Source organism: Onychostruthus taczanowskii, unplaced genomic scaffold (genome assembly GCF_017590055.1).
Source record: "Onychostruthus taczanowskii isolate IOZ18803 unplaced genomic scaffold, ASM1759005v1 scaffold80, whole genome shotgun sequence".
Taxonomy (NCBI): Eukaryota; Metazoa; Chordata; class Aves; order Passeriformes; family Passeridae; genus Onychostruthus; species Onychostruthus taczanowskii.
In genome coordinates, this window is record NW_024505893.1 from 2,785,880 (window position 1) to 2,802,422 (window position 16,543).

The 16,543-nt window shown below is 41.3% G+C and overlaps 1 protein-coding gene across 1 annotated transcript in view; it reads left to right on the plus strand.

The window, feature by feature from the left end:
• FSHR (follicle stimulating hormone receptor) overlaps positions 1-16,299 on the plus strand; it is a 78,680-nt gene extending 62,381 nt beyond the window's left edge. Inside the window, exons 6-10 of the mRNA XM_041424142.1 lie at positions 477-554; positions 3,772-3,840; positions 3,954-4,028; positions 8,847-9,032; positions 14,746-16,299. Coding sequence (XP_041280076.1) covers positions 477-554; positions 3,772-3,840; positions 3,954-4,028; positions 8,847-9,032; positions 14,746-15,973 — 1,636 coding nt within the window. The 3' untranslated portion in view covers positions 15,974-16,299. The remainder of the gene's footprint in view (positions 1-476; positions 555-3,771; positions 3,841-3,953; positions 4,029-8,846; positions 9,033-14,745) is intronic.
• Positions 16,300-16,543: the final 244 nt, after the last annotated feature.

Genomic DNA, 16,543 nt, shown 5'->3' on the forward strand with positions numbered 1-16,543 from the left:
CAAAGCTTATAAGCAACCCTCTTGACATCAGCTGGGGAATGATTCATGGGCTGGTAGGCACCCTGCTGAATCAGGCCAAAAAGGCTAATGGCTTTCCTCCTTCTGGATGGGAGGCTGGGAGAAGGGGTGGCCTTGCAGCCCCTCCAATTGCATTTTCTGGGGAGTATGTTTGCTGGAGGAGCTATTTCATCCACCTCAGGGTTATATACCTGAGCTTATATGCATTTTAATGTCTTCAGCCTATTTGGGAGGAAAGTATGGGGGTGTTGGAAATGTTTTGCTCTGGCCCTTTTTATCAGGAAGGCTTGTGATGTGCAGGAGAAAAATGTCTTGGAAACTTTGGTTATTACCCTCTGTCTGTAGTACTTCCTCGGACTGAATATAAGGAAAAAATACTGTGTTTGAAGCAGCAGATTGTATTGAAAGGCACATAGAAGTACAAAAAGATGTAGTTTCTATTGTATTTTATTTTTCAGAGATATTCAAGACAATATCAATATACGTACAATTGAAAGAAATTCATTCATGGGCCTGAGTTCTGAAAGTGTGATTCTGTGAGTAAACATATCAAATTCATTATTCTCCTTGTTAGCTCATTTCTTTTCCAGAACAGGGTCAAGGATAGCAGGAGTTGGGCACTTTTTCATACACTTCCAAATTCAATTTGTGATTTTACATCTCTCCTTGCCCCTGAGATCTCTGTATTCTGTTTCCCTGCCATGAAACAAATGAATGCTTTTGGGGTTTTTTTGTTGTGTTCTATTCCTGCTCTTTATTTTAGAAGCACATCAGAGAGTGAATTTAGTAATTACCAATGCCAAGGTTAAACACCTACAGCTACAGTTCCCTGTGATACAAATTGTGTTCAAAAGGACGGCACGACTCATAAATATTTACAGTCAGACACATCACTCAAAGACATTTATTACTTGGGCAGAATGTATGAAGATGTTGTGGAAATGTGGTTTCTTTGTACACAATGTTAATGCATTGGTATGAGTGGGTTCACAATGCAGTTTGGAGCTGCATGGTTAGCTGGCTCTACATTAGATTTGAACAGCCATGTATTTTAATGAGCTAGCTGGCTTCTTTGATCCTTTCTCTCTGTATATCAAAACATACTGTTTGCTTGCTAACAAGCTGCCTTCCTTTCACTTAGCCAGTGGCCAGACTGGAAAAAAATTCCCACCATGTGGTTTACCTGGCACACTGAGAGAGAAAAGCGAAGTTTGAATTGACTGAGCTCACGTCGATTCTGGGGGGAGCAAGGTCAGACCATCAATAATGAAGAGAAGCCAGTAACAAGTCATTTGGCTTTATCTCTCCCTTTTCCCTATCAGTTATGCACAAGCTCTCTGTACTTTTCTGAAGTTTTAAACACACACACACTCATACACACAGTGACTTTTCTCAAGTATATATTTCCAAAGCACTGCACAAAAGGCCAGTTTGGATGGAGCTTTGTGCAGGCTGGTCTAGTGGAAGGTGCTGCTGTCCATGGCAGGGTGTTTGGAACTGACTGATCTTTAAGATCCCTTCCAGCCCAAATTTTCTATGATTCTGTGATTGTCACAGGCTCCCCACACCCACCAGCATGTGCAGGAGCAGCAAGAGCTGTGTCAGCAGACCTGGCCTCCAGCACCCTGAGCAGGCAGTGTCCTAATGTTACTCTGTTTGGGTAAATTTGGGACATAGGCCCTGCATCCACCCTTTGAGAGCACCTGATTGGACTTTCCCTGTGCTGTAGTGAACTTAGTTCATTTTAGGCACAAATATGCCATTTTTCTATACAAAACTGAAGTCCCAGCAACTCAACAGAGTCACAGCAACATCATTTAGTGAAAGGAATATCAAGATGATTAAAATCACCCAGGATCCACTGAACTCCCACATTCTGGGGAGAAACCATTTTAATAGGCTTAGCTATGGAAGGCTCCAAGCATATTTCCACCAGTAATTTAGATTACATTTGATCTTCTGCTATGCATGGGATCAGCACAGGTGGGAGCTGAGGAGACATTTGGTAATGAAGTGGTAGAAATCTGTGGAAGAAATCCACCTTGCTTCCAGGTCTGCATGCAACTTGGGCTCTAAGATAGACCTTTCCAGTCCTGAAATAGGGTGTAAATTCCTGTTCCTCAGGGACAGTGACCTCTTGCACTGGGTGAATTTTAGAGTTTTAAAAATCTGCTCTAGCCATGAAATGATAAGGAAGAGCCCCCATGTCCAAGCTGTGCTCTCTGCATCCATTGTCACCATGCTAATGTAAGAGTTAGTGGAGTCAGAAAGGATGCTGGTTGAAGTGAGATGAGAATTTGCCTCAACAGGAATGCATCTATGGGTACTATAATGAGGTCTCAGGGTTTGGGTAATTTTTTTTGCTCTTTTTACTACTCAGATGCTGTTAGCCAGGTGACAGGAGTATATAGTCCACACTGTGTGGCTACAGTGACTGTTTTACAACCTTAGTATCTCATTGCATTAACATCATGTTCAGTGAGAGTATGCAGCAAGTGCTAATAGTGTGATTAAGAACGTATCTATCAGCCTGGCAGCTACAAATTTATAAGATCAATGTAATATAATAAACGTTTCAAATGCTGTAAGCAGGGACCTGTCTCTCCTCTGTGCCTGCTCACTCATGTCTAATAGTGCTGGCAAGTGAAGGGGACGGTGACAGTTCTCCTGATCCAGCCTGACAGACATTATAGACACAGAGCTATGTGCATCTGCCTGTCATGGTCAAAAGAGCAATCCTTTCAGCCAGACCCATGACTGATTTCCATGCTGACCTTAGCTCACCACCTCAGACCTCAGATAAGTGGGTCACTTGTATGCTCAGCTTTCAAAGTGAATTAGAAAAGAGTCCAGGTTTGCTGACAGTTTAATTAAATCAGGCCATTTCTGCCATCAATCAGACCTGTCATTGCCTGTTGGAGAGGGCGTGAGCTGCGAAGTGACGTTTAAGGCGAGATGAAAGATTGCACCGTAAAGATGATAAATATAACTGACCTAAATGTAAATTTTTAGCACCTGAAGGGACAGAAGGAAGGTCGTTAAACCTTAATTAGGTAATGCACCAGAGTAAAAACTTGGCAGAGAGCCCCAGGAGCTTCAATTGCCAGGTTCAACTCCTGTGGTCTCCTCCTGGGGAAAGAATCCTGGGGAGGAAGGACTGGGCAGCAGAGCAGACAGGGAGTGTAATTTGTCAAGGCAGAGGTGTAGGAGGAATCACCTGCTTTCTGGGCAGTTTGGCTGCCCTCTCCTGCCCTCCTGTCTGGCTCAATGGCTATCACCCCCCCCTCCTCCGCCTGCCTGGCTGTGGATGTCAGCCCATGGCACACAGCAGGCTTTTTTCCCTAACAACTGGCAAAGGTGAAGCCGTGGCCCAGCATTTCAAAAGCATCTTGCTATGAGCAAAGCTGAGTGGCACTGACAGCACCAACAGGAAAGGTTCTGGTCTCCCTGGCTCCTCTGCTGCCTTCCCAGTGGAGCCACAAGCAGTGCCAGCATCTTCAGCAGCTCTGCCCTTACTTCAGTACTCCAGCTGCCATCTCTGATGGTAGCACTCATCCACCCTATTCATGTCTGCCCCCTCCAAAGCCTTCCTCCACTACTGGGGTCTTACAGGCTAGGGTTTGCAGAAATTTCACCATTTCAATGTCCATTTAAGGATTTTATTTGTTTGAGGTTCCCTGTTTTGAATTGCATACATTTTAGTCATGAAGCATAAATAAGAACACAACTCTCTTTTCCTTTTCTCTGTTGCAGATGGCTCAATAAAAATGGAATTCAAGACATTGAGGATCATGCATTTAATGGAACATACCTGGATGAGCTGTAACTATTTCTGTTGTTTGCAATTCTGAAAAATGAAGATAGTAACTTCTGCGAGTTTTTTGGTTTTTTTTTTAGTCTCAGATTGTTTCATCATAAAATATTGTGTTTTTCAGAAATCTAAGTGATAATCATAACCTAGAAAAATTACCAAATGAGGCCTTCCAGGGAGCCAATGGACCCATTGTTTTGTAAGTAGTAGTTGGATAACATTTTTCTCATTACTGACTCTTTAGAAAAGGTCAGAGAAGAACATATGAAGACCAGTCTGGATTTCAAAGTCTTGCAAACCTTGGCGGTCAAGACCAATGGTCTAGTTCTGAATTTAAAAAAGGAAGCCATGACTGAAATTTCAGTCTAGAACTTTATTTTCACTTTGTCCTCAAGTTTTTGAGAGTATTGAAGGTGAGAGATTTAGATCCAGGTTCTTCTCTACAGTTTATTAAACTGTGTAAGAGAGGAGTCATTCTGATTTTTTTCCATAAAAAAATGCTTTTAGTTTTCTGTTTGAGCTAAATCAAGACTGGGTGAGTGGTTCTTAGTGCTGAAATCTGAATTACTTGCCACTGAAGATCTGCCCCTGCATCTATGCAGCTTAATTCTGAAGCAAAATTCCCATCCTGCAGGGATGGGGATTGGGATAGGTATGAGATACATCCCACACAGTTACAGCAGGATGTCCTTGGTGGGTGATGAGCTGGGAATTGAGAACTCAGCAGTAGAAAATTCAGCAATAGAAAGCTCATGGATCTCAGCCACCATTACCAAAAGGCACAGTTTGCCATAGGCTCCAAAAATACATGAGTTTGCACAGCTGCCTGTGTTTCTGAGCACAAGGCACCATGTAAGGGCTGCAAGAGAGATGTGAGGTTCTTTTTTCATCTCATTGATTCATTGGAACCTTTCTCTCTTTGCATCTATCTGGTTGTACAGAAAGGGCTAAAAGTCACCCCAAACAAGTGAGAGAGATCATTGGTGCTGTTGGAATATTTTGCACAGATGCTGGAGTGGTTACAAATCTGAAAAGGAGGGAGAAAAAATGTCTGATTAATCTTAAGTTGAATCCAGAGCTCTTCTGAATGCCTCATTTTCCGCTGTGTGATGGTCAATGCACCTATCATACAAAGAGTTGGGCTTACTGCATTCTGCTCCACTTTGATTGTTTCTTCAAAGCATCTTCTTTCTTTTGGAAAAGACTGACATAGGAGCATCTTTGAACCAGTAATGTCATAGGTGTTTCTTTGGGAAATCATTGTTTCCTATAGCAAAAAATAAGTGCATTTTCTTTGCAAGCTATGCTTGATACAATCATATTCTGGAGGTTTATCAAATTGATTTGCCTGTAGTTGAGATTCATTTGATAGTTCAATTTCTAACACTGAATTATTTGTGTAAAAAGTTTTCTGTTCCATTACCAATACACCCCCTATTCTGTGGATGGGAAATTACCTTTTTATCCTGGATGAGATCATGAAAGAAGAGCCTTCTTACTCATCCATCACCAGGGATGTGCTTTCACTTGTGGAAATGATTGACCCATAATCATATCTTTGCTGGGACAAATCATATTTTTGCTGTTGCTGCAATCAAATCTGTGTTGCAGACTGCAGTGTTCTAATAGAATGAATATCAAGGTGGTTTAACTCTTGATCTTCCTGAACCAGTGTTAAGGAGTCAATTAATGCCAACTTCTGTTTTATAAATCATCATATTAAAGTAATGTGAAAGAAACACAAACACAAATAGACAGCACCAATCATAGACCTTGTGCAAGCTACAGAGTTTCACAAATTATTTCCTCTCTCAGACTTACAGCTCTTGGCTGAATTAGAATCTCTCTTTGGGAAAGGTTTTGAGTTAAAGGATTTCAGCATTGACAGTAGACCAGTGAATCAAATAGCTAATAAATCCCACAATTATACATGTTCCTTCTATACAGATATACACTCTGTTTTCAACCTGGAGTTTCATAGCTTTAATTTTCATCTGCACTGTTTCATTTAATTGTCTGCTGCTCCTCTCAGAGCTGTAGTGGCTTGCACCAGCCTTTGCTGGTGTCCTTAGTTCTCTGGCTGTGTCCTGGCTCAATGCAGAGCGAGGCATGGCTGTGGCCCATCACAACCTTGCAATTTTTCTTCATTGGTAATCCCACACATGGAGGCTGCAGGAGAGCTCCAGCAGATCCCCAGCTCCACAGATGAGCCCCTGAAGTGCAGCCAGAGATCAGTTTAGATACAAGCACGAAGAAAATTGTTCTCTCCAGTCCGCCTATCCTGCTCTGATTTCTGCTCCAGGAGCTATTTTTTGCCATTTCTGTAGGTGTTGTTCAGACCTCATCAGCTGGTCAGTACTTCTGCTAATCCAACAGAGACTCCCAGTAGGAAAGGGAAGTGATTGGAAGAGAAGGTAGATTCATTTTGTTGTTCCTGCACCGGCTGCTGTCAAGGCTGATGACTCACGGCCAAGCAACAATAACACAAGAACATGTATTTCAATTGCTGATGCCTTCTGGTTTGATTTCCTACTGCCACGTTATAATCTTGTTCATCAGGCTTATTTAATTTATCAAGCCTCTAACTAGAGAACAGCATCCCAAAGAACCTCTGTGCTGAAATGTGTGTGGTAACTCAGCGGAGTAATTTACCAAACCACCTGCACAATGTCTGTGTTTGCTTTTCAGTGGTGTATCCATAGCCATCCCTCACAGACATACTGAAAGAAACCCCACAGGGGTGTGCAAAGCACTTTCTCTAAATCATTTCTGTTTATGTGTGATAATGAGCATAAAAAGAAAAGTTTCTTAAATAAGAAGTAACAATTTTTTGTGGAAAAACAATTTAATATCTTCGAAACTATTTAGAGATAATGAAAGATTCAGAAAACTTTTAGATATTTTTAAGTGCTATTCATATTTATTTCCACACAGTGTTAAACCAGTTTGGATGCAGTAATGCTTTTTAGCTAACAAGACCAACATTTTTTTTTTCTGTGCTCTTGTTCAGAACTATGAAGTTACACATTCTCTTAATGATGCCATGAGAGATGCTGGCTGTGGATTCAAGCAGAAACCTGCTGTTTAGTTTTTGACTCATGAGCACACACTCTGGGTGACAGTTTTCATTAGGCAGAGCACTGAGGGCAGTAGTCAGCACGAGTGAAAATTGAGGCTGCTCATTGCAGCTTAATCACCTCTTCAAGCATCCAAGGTAGAAATCGATGGCCCAAAATTTCTCATCAGCTGCCAGGTTTAGCTCCTGTAGAAACAAGCCCAGGACCTCAGGACCGCTTCTGTGAGAGGTGTGGCTTCTCTCAGCCTGCCCTGCAGAAGTTCACAGCACTTTGGCATACCCCAGTCTCTCTTCTGTAAAAGTCACGGTCCCAGCTGAGGCAGTGGAGTGGAGTTTGTGTTTGCTCCCCTGCTGCCACAGCCCATTGTCCAGTGGCACATTTCTTCAGAGCCTGGATGTAAAGCCTCAGCTGTGGGCACAGCATGGGCACAAAGATCATCTCCACCAATTTTACAAACTGCTTTATCATCTGCCTCTGAACTTCTTAGGCTTGGCTGGTGCTCAAACAGGGCCCTCTCCTGGTATTAATTTTGCTTTCTAGACCAGAGAACAGAGGTGCAAATGTGTGTGTGGTACATAGCAACTGTCTAAACTTTATTAAATGCTGCTAAAACCTGGTCTCCCCCTCACATGGCACCACTGTCCTGTATTAATGCAATAATAAAAACAGTTTGTGCATGTTGGGTGATAGAGATCAAATAATGTGTCCTGACATCACACTGTCAAAGATGAACTGGAAACTGTACCTTTGAGGGGACATGGAGAAAACTGCAAATATTGTCAGTCCAGTTCCTTGATTAGGAAGAAATCTTTTCTTTTCTTGGAGAATAAGGAGCAGAGCAGCCTCAGCAAACATTGCTTCCTGGATCAGTCTCAGGTTGTGAGAGAGCAAAGGGCTTAACGGAGGAAGAGTGATTTTGTGCAATTCACTTTTACCTTTGCTCTTCAGAAAAAGGAGTTGATCTCAGGCTGTCATGATCTGAGAGACATGGTTTGTGTCCCAGTAAGGGAAATGCAGAGATGTTTTGCCCAAGCTCCTACAGTCTTGGAGCTATGGGGATGGATTTCCAAGTATCTCTTAGCCTGGAGATGGAGCACCCTTGGTCCTTCTTCCCTTTCTTCACTTGCGTGGCACAAGTCAAGATTAAGTGTATGCAGAACATGTTTCCTTTTAAAAGCTCCTCTAATGCTCTCTTTAGTTCATTGATGTCTCTCTTTAGTTCATTGATGGCTGCTGATTCCATCACTGCCTCTGATAGCCTGTCCCACAGCAATTGCCTTCCACATAAACACATCTCTCCCAACCTCCTGCAGTCGTGCCCGTTTCTTTGCTTCAGTCTCTGCTATATTTGTTTTTTAAACATCCAGGAAGGTTTGTTGGGATTTTTTTGTTCCTAACGGCCTGAACAATGCCACCCCTGTCTCTCTTTAATGTTTTTCTTCCTAATGAGTACAAAATCTGATATCCCCAACCTGTACCCACATGTGAGCTTCTCTCTTTGTGTTTATTGCCTTTTCCACAGCAGCCTTCCCATGATGTGATGTTCATATAGCAAACTTCTATTGTGATTTCCTCAGCCTTCTCTTTTTTGCTTTAGCAGTATTATGGGATGATTGCTGCAGTTTCTGGGTATTTACTAAACCCAGCATCATATTGCAGTAATAGTTGATATGCCTGCTAATTTTTATTCAGAACATTATGAGATTTTTTTTTCTTTTGTTCTTACAGACTAACATCACTTGATTGTTGTTTGCAGTGGATATTAGCTCAGTTTGCTGGAGGAACACTCACTTTAGCACTGGATCATCTTTTCAGTGTAGATTTCCAGCTGATCTGTTTCCAGTCACTACTCTGAGAATGAGTAGGACAGTCTAAAACACATATGCATTGTTGAGCAGTAAATTTGCTTTTTACCAAGATTTTCATATGTTTTCTTAAAGGGATATTTCCAGCACGAAAATCAGTTTCCTGCCAAGTCATGGATTAGAACTCATTAAGAAGCTAAGAGCAAGGTCTACATACAATTTAAAAAAGCTTCCTGACTTAAGCAAATTTAGATCTTTGATTGAGGCAAACTTCACCTATCCTAGCCATTGCTGTGCATTTACAAACTGGAAAAGACAAAAGTAAGTTATTTCATTTGTTTTTCTTTCTGGTGCTTTTCAGCAGTTGATAGTGAATTAAATAAAACTCCTCAAAATGTGAATAGAAAAGGTCTCTTCAGTGCAGGTAAGTAAATGGATGGAAATAAAAGAATACAAAACACATACAGGTTTATGGATGCTACACAGTGCACTGCCTCTCCATTGCAGGGAATTATTAAATTTTGATAGCATCAGCACTTTCCCCAGACACAGCTCTGCCCTCACCTCTCATAAACCCATCTTTCACTGGGACCAGTCTGGAGCCACACCGAAGACATTAACCAGGAAACAACTGATAACTCTTTCAGAAGGTAACTGGAGGGGGAAGGCTATGTTTGCAGAGAAGCTGGTCAACACTTGTTCATCAGTCCACGAGGGCAACAGGAGCACTGAGTGATCCCAAACTCTTCTTCCAGAAAGCCTCATTGATGTTGGAGCTCTGCCCAGCCAAGCATTACAGATACATTATCTGTTGAGTTCATATTCACAGCAATTTGGGACATTTTTTCTGAGCAGATCCATTTCACACAAATCAACAAAGAAGGGTGGGGAGGCTAAGGTGCCTTTTTAGACTCCAAAGGCAATTTTCCATGCTGGTTTTAATTTTCCATTACCAAGTTGCAGTGAGGCTTTAGGTATCAGTGATTCTCATTGAGTATTTTCACCTCAGTCACACAGTCTTGAAATGTTCACATTTAGTAGTTAATGAACCTCTTGAATCTGCGCCACTGGAAAACATGAGGAACTGGTACCTACAAAAACCCTTGGTATTGTCTGAAATTCTTCCTTTACTAATGTCCTGAAAGGCTTGGACTTTGCCATAAGAGAAAAAATTTATGAATCATTGTTACAATTCTAGACATCATCTTCAGAAGTGGCATAAAACTTCAAAGAAAAGTAAAACCATGCAGAGAGAGCATAAACTCTTAGTAGCTTCTATTTCAATATCCTTTAATAGCCCTTTATTTTGCTTTTAGCACTGTATTATCTCCAGACAAGGGAAGCTAACTGAGTTTGCTGATAGCTAATAAATATCATCTACATGTGTTTACAAGACAGTGTAAAGAGTGCAAGTGTGATGGTGGAGACTGTAGTGATGACAGAAGTATCTGACAGAATCCATTCCCCATCACCCATTTTTGATCCAAAATGCTGTTTTCACTAGAACAGTTGATCAGCAGGCAACATTTTCACACACTTGTGCAGTCTCATGCAGACACAGTGCCTGGTGGCTTCTAAGCAGAAATGGGTTCAGTCCTTCCAGAATTGGTGGCAAAGTGTTATTTTCCAAAGAGTCCAGTGAAAGCGTTTTGAGTTCTGGATCTGCAAAGGAACACTGATATCACTCTGATTTATATTTTCAAAGGTATTTTTTTTCTGGGCTGCTTGGTCCTAATGAGGACCCAAATCCCAGAATCCACCCCTTAAATTAATTGGACTTTTCAAAAACAAAGTAAGAGTTGCTATTGAAGGGAAGCTACAGAAGGAAAAAGTCCTGACCCTGTGGTAAGCTCTCAGCATTTAGGCCCCTCACTTGGGCTTTGAGAAACTTGCATGCCACACACTCACTACACAAAATTGAAGTCCACAGCACTCACTTCCCCCTTAGTACAGCCCCACTTTTGGAAGCCTTTCCCTGGCTAGCAAGAAGGCAAGGAGAACATATGAGCCCTTTCCACAGCCTGGGTAAGTGTAATTTTGCAAAGAAATGCCAAGAAACCTGTGAAGAGCTCACATAGCCCCATTGTGGATGTTCGAGGCTGGGCTGGATGTTCGATGCCATGGTGGGGCTGCTTCTGAAGCAAGTCCGGTCACAACTCTACCTCCCTGGTCAACACAACAAAACTGAACATATTTATCCATGCCTTCAAGAGTTACCATATGTATTTTCTACCAAACATAAATGCAAAATTATGAGTACCTATTACTTAGATGAACCCTTCCTGTCAGCTTCTTTTTAACATAATTAAAAATTGTCATTTCTTTCATACAGTCATGTCTCTTGTAGTGAAATTGGTGTGAAACTGAGCTCCTCTCTCCAGAATAAAGAGAGAAAGTGGATGCATGTGTTTGGTTTGAAGACTGAAAGTATTACCATACACTTCAGCAGAGATTAGTCACACATACAGTAGCTACACCCTCTTTCATTTCAAAGCACTTTTTGTGACAGCTGGCACAAGCTCCATGTGCACTGAAGGCTGCTCAGGCTGTTTAGAAGTTATTAATAGTTTGCATAGTGCTTGATCACACAATGTGTAATATTCCTTTGGTGGGTGCTTGGCTGAGAGCAGCAGGCATTGCTTGTGGTGGTGGGAACCCTGGTGTGACCTGGCTTGTCATGCATCTTCACAGGAGACAGCCATTCCTTGTGGCCATCCGGCTCACAAAAAACTTCCAGGTAGTCCGAGGAGTACAAAAAGGATACCTATTACCCCCAGAAGTGCATTTCTAAGGATCACAGCAGCAGCTGGTGTTCACGTGACAGCTCTGGGAAGGAATTAAGACAGGGATGTGCAGCCCCTTTCTGGCTGTCCATTCATGTTTGATTTCCCCTTTTTGAGATTTTGCAGCATTCAAATCCCTAGATAAAATAAGTTACTGTAGTGGATCATGCTCAATCACCCCTCCAAAAACTGTCTGCAGCAGCTAACAGGTGCTGTTGTGATAATGGAAATCTTACACCTGCTACAGCAACAGTGCTTTCTAAGTTTTGGAGGATGCCACATCAAGCACAGTTCTGCCAGTCTAAGAAACACAATTAAAACATAAGACAGTTTTGATTTTTTTTTAATCATTCCAATAAGGATTTCATGCTAAATATTGATCTGTAGTTCGAATAATGTGGTGCTGGCCTAAGAAATGTTAAGCTGCATTCTTAAGACAAGTCTAATACAATATGTTGAACTCCCCTCATGTTTTTCTGTGACTGGAAAATAATATCCTTGAAGTATGCATAGGGCAGAGGCCAGATGTTAAAACAATCAACTTGACATAGTCCATTACAAACTTCAGCAAGATTTTGGCTTTCTTTGACATAAAGATCACCTTCTGCACAAAAGAATGCCATTGATATGACTCTGTCCTTACACTTGATCGTTATTCTTTGGAGGAGCTGTCACTTGAAATCCTATTTTTTCAAAAAATGTGGCAGCATCAGGAATGTGGTGTTTGGGCCTCATGTCACAAGAACATACTATCAGTTGTTCACAACTCGCTTAATGGCACTTTTTGGTGAGGATGATTGGTTTGAGATAGGACTTATTACAGAGCACAGGTCAAGACTATTTATTCTGCTGAGCATGTTTCTCAGCACACAAGATCCTGCTGCCAGCAGATCCAGACGAGGCGCATAAAATAACAACTTAAATAACAACTTGAACAAAGGTAGTAATTTTTGTTTATTTTTTTCAGAGCACTCTGCCAATTTCAATTTTGTTCTCTAAGTTGCCCTTTCTGCAGTTTATTTTTCTATGAACAAAATAATGTTAAAAAGTAAGGAAAATTTACAAAGAGAGGGAATGAATTAACTGTATTATGACACCCAGTCGCAACAGGAAGCAAGGACCCACACATCCCTTGGGAAATAATGTTTTAACTTGTTGTTCTGAGTGCACTGCACAGCCCAAAAGGTGAGAAACAGAGGGCAAAGATATGACAAAGAGTCAGTATCAGAGCATGGCTCTTCCTTCCCTTGGGAGTTTCATCCTACCCGCTCCCAATACAGTCAACCAGCAGGACACTCCCCATTACCTTTCCCTGGAGCAAAAACCTTATTCCTTGGGACCCTGCTTTTATTTGGGACACTGTCTGTAAAAATAAGGCAAGAACTAATGAATTGCAATAATCAGAAATATTTAATTGTCCTTATGAATCACTCTTGCCTGAGTATATATTTAGGTCCAAGCAGTGCCTCCAAAATTTTAGAAAAAGTTTATTTTTACCTCATGCTGAGAAATGATTGGCTACAAACATTTCCCCTCAGTTCATTTTCAAAGAACCACCAATTGCTGTAGCTTTCAGTGCCCCCAAGTGCCTGTTGCACCAAAAAATGAGCGATTTTTTTCTCCTGTTATTGCTCCTTGGAAGCCTATATTCCCTTTCAGCCAGAGAACTGTTGATATATTGATCAATACTCTGGACCCTTCACTCATCCTTATGCGAGTAGAACACAGGAGAGCAAAATGTAATGCCTTGTTATTGCTACTGTGACCTTCATAGTGAATATTTGACCTCACAGAAAATCAGTTTTCTGACTCAGTTGACAGGCAAGATAAAAAATATTGATAATAGTAGAGGATGTTCAGAATCTCATAGGAAATGTCCCTCACATTCTGGTGCTGAAAGTTTTCCTTTCTTGCAGACCCTTTAAACTCAATTTTCAGAAGATGTAGTGAGTGTAGAAAGTCAAAAGGTAAAATTAGGTTACAAAGAAGAATTCTACCTTTTAGGCTGCTACCAGTTGTTAAAAATTTTTACTTGCCTAGAGAGTTCTTCTCTCAACTGTACTCAGAGTCAGGGTGGAAGGTAAGCTGGGGTCCTGTCCTAGAAATTACACACCTATACTTCAGTCTGGGTTGTAGCTGAATGTAGGCAGAGCTGAACTGGGTTGGTTTTACAACAAATTGTCAAGTGTTTTATTCCATAACTCAGATTAGGTCTGCATCCAAAACTGTGAATGCAAGTTCATGGGACAGACAAATTCTAAGGCAGCCAAAGAGCTGTTGTAAAAACTCACCATTCATTTCATGTTTATACTTGATAGTTCTTGATATTTATGATCTTGTTGGAGCTGATCATCTTGCTATTATCAGGCAAAATATTTGTTTCTTCTGTAGGTCTATGCATGGAGAAGGACACAGAGCTAATACTCTACAAAATAAAGCCAAACACAAAATTATAAAAAATGCTTGTGATACTAAAAAATCTTAAAATGTTAAAAAGATACTTTCTGACAAAAACAACAGCAACAACTGTTTCCATTAAAATGTTCAGTTTGGTTTGGTTTGGTTTGATTTTGTTTCACTTCACTTGATTTCTAATCCACTTATTTAAAAAAATAGTTTTTGAGCAAAATGGCCTCCTGTGCCTTGTGTTTCTGTTGGCATCTGTCGTCTAGAGATTATCTGGAATCCTGCATGAATTTATTTGTGCTATTTACTTGTGTTACTGGCTAATCACTAATACGATATGAGGTACTAAAAATGAACATCACAAAATGGAGTTATGTACCCTGGCAGAGTTAAAAGATGGTGGTGGTCAAAACCTTTAGGAAAAAGGGAATTTGGGAATTTGCAGCTGACTTGACTCATTCCTCAAAGATCAGTCTTACATTGGTGTTCATTGTCATGTATTTCCCCCACACTTGTCACAGAGAGCTTAGGTGAGAAATTAATTTCAAATGAGGGAGGCTTCTTACAGAGTGTGTTATCCAGGTGGATAACTGCATCCTGAGCATTAGGCAAACATTAAATTTTCCTTTCCCATGTAGTTTATGGTGTTTCCAAGTCATTTGCATGTTCTTGTAGTATTTTATAAATAGGGGCCAACCGCACTATTAATTTCAGGCTCCAGGGTAATCTGTATAATCAGCTAACCAGAAAAACTGTGCTGTTAAGGAAACTGGAGGATTTTGTGTTTGTTTTTTGCCTCCTACTGTGTTTCTTAGCTTGCAACTCTACTCTTTTTACAATTTCAGGACCGAATTACATCCGATATGTAGCATATCTCAGGTGAAGCAAGAATTTGAGGAGAAGTCTGGCAAAAAACTACGGAGAAGGTCTGCAGCAGAAGATTATATTTCCAACTATGGCATAGGATTTGACCCAGCAGAGAATGAATTTGACTATGGTTTATGCAATGAAGTAGTTAATGTAGCCTGCTCTCCTAAACCTGACGCTTTCAACCCATGTGAAGATATCATGGGATACAACATTCTGAGAGTCCTGATATGGTTCATCAGCATTTTAGCTATTACTGGGAACACTGTTGTCCTCATTATTTTAATAAGCAGTCAATACAAACTCACTGTTCCTCGCTTTCTAATGTGCAATCTTGCCTTTGCAGACCTCTGCATAGGGATCTACCTGCTGTTTATTGCCTCTGTAGACATCCAGACCAAAAGCCAGTACTACAACTATGCCATAGACTGGCAGACTGGGGCAGGATGCAACGCTGCAGGATTTTTCACAGTGTTTGCAAGCGAGCTCTCAGTCTACACGCTAACAGTGATCACCCTGGAGCGCTGGCACACCATCACATACGCCATGCAGCTGCACCGCAAGGTGCGGCTGCGGCACGCCGTGATCATCATGATTTTTGGCTGGGTGTTTGCCTTCACAGTAGCGCTCCTTCCCATATTTGGGGTCAGCAGTTACATGAAGGTCAGCATCTGTCTGCCCATGGATATAGAAACACCGTTCGCCCAGGCTTACGTTATGTTTCTCTTAGTGTTGAATGTGCTGGCGTTCGTCGTTATTTGCGTCTGCTACACCTGCATCTACTTCACTGTACGCAACCCCAACGTGGTCTCCTCCAACAGCGACACCAAGATTGCCAAGCGCATGGCCATACTGATCTTCACCGACTTCCTCTGCATGGCACCAATCTCTTTCTTTGCCATTTCGGCCTCGCTCAAGGTTCCTCTCATCACCGTGTCCAACTCCAAGATCCTCCTGGTTTTGTTTTACCCCATCAACTCCTGCGCTAACCCTTTCCTCTACGCCATTTTCACCAAGACTTTCCGCAGGGATTTCTTCATTCTCTTGAGCAAGTTTGGTTGCTGTGAAATGCAAGCCCAGATTTACAGAACAGAGATCTCCTCGTCCGCTCACACTTTCCACACAAGAAATGGCCAATGCCCTCCTGCATCAAAAAACGGTGATGGCAATATTTATTCTTTGGTTCCCCTGAATCACTTGAACTGAAATGCTTGCATAAATTTCTGTCTGAGGCAGTGTGCTAATCACTTGCAAGTATGTGAATTTGAATAATGACTTCAGCATAACATGCAAACTTATTTTTTATGAAAAGAAAATTCTTTCCAATTCCCTATTTTTGTTCAATGAACAAACATCAGAGATGACATATCATCTTTATCAGTTCTTGAAGAACAAAGTGCCAAAGTGTTCATGTAGAACTGTCTCAAGAAATAAATGAGATCATAAACTGGTATCTCCCACCATGAAGGCAGAGATTCCCTTCATTCTAGGGAGATGTTAGTTACTTATTGAGAATTAAATAGTGATTATATACAGTTTCAAAAAATATGTAGAATTAATTTCTTTTCCTGTGAATTGTGTTCTAGCAATACAGATAATTAGCTTTTTTCATTAATCACATCTGCTGGGGTTACAGGAGACAGAAGGCCAATTTAAGCCCTCCTCCAGCACAGGCTTGCTAGGAATGAGAATATCTTGTGATGTTTCCATTTCTGTTGAACACAGCAGGGAGGCAGGAGGCATCTCCAGCTATGCTGGATCTTTGCACTTCCACAC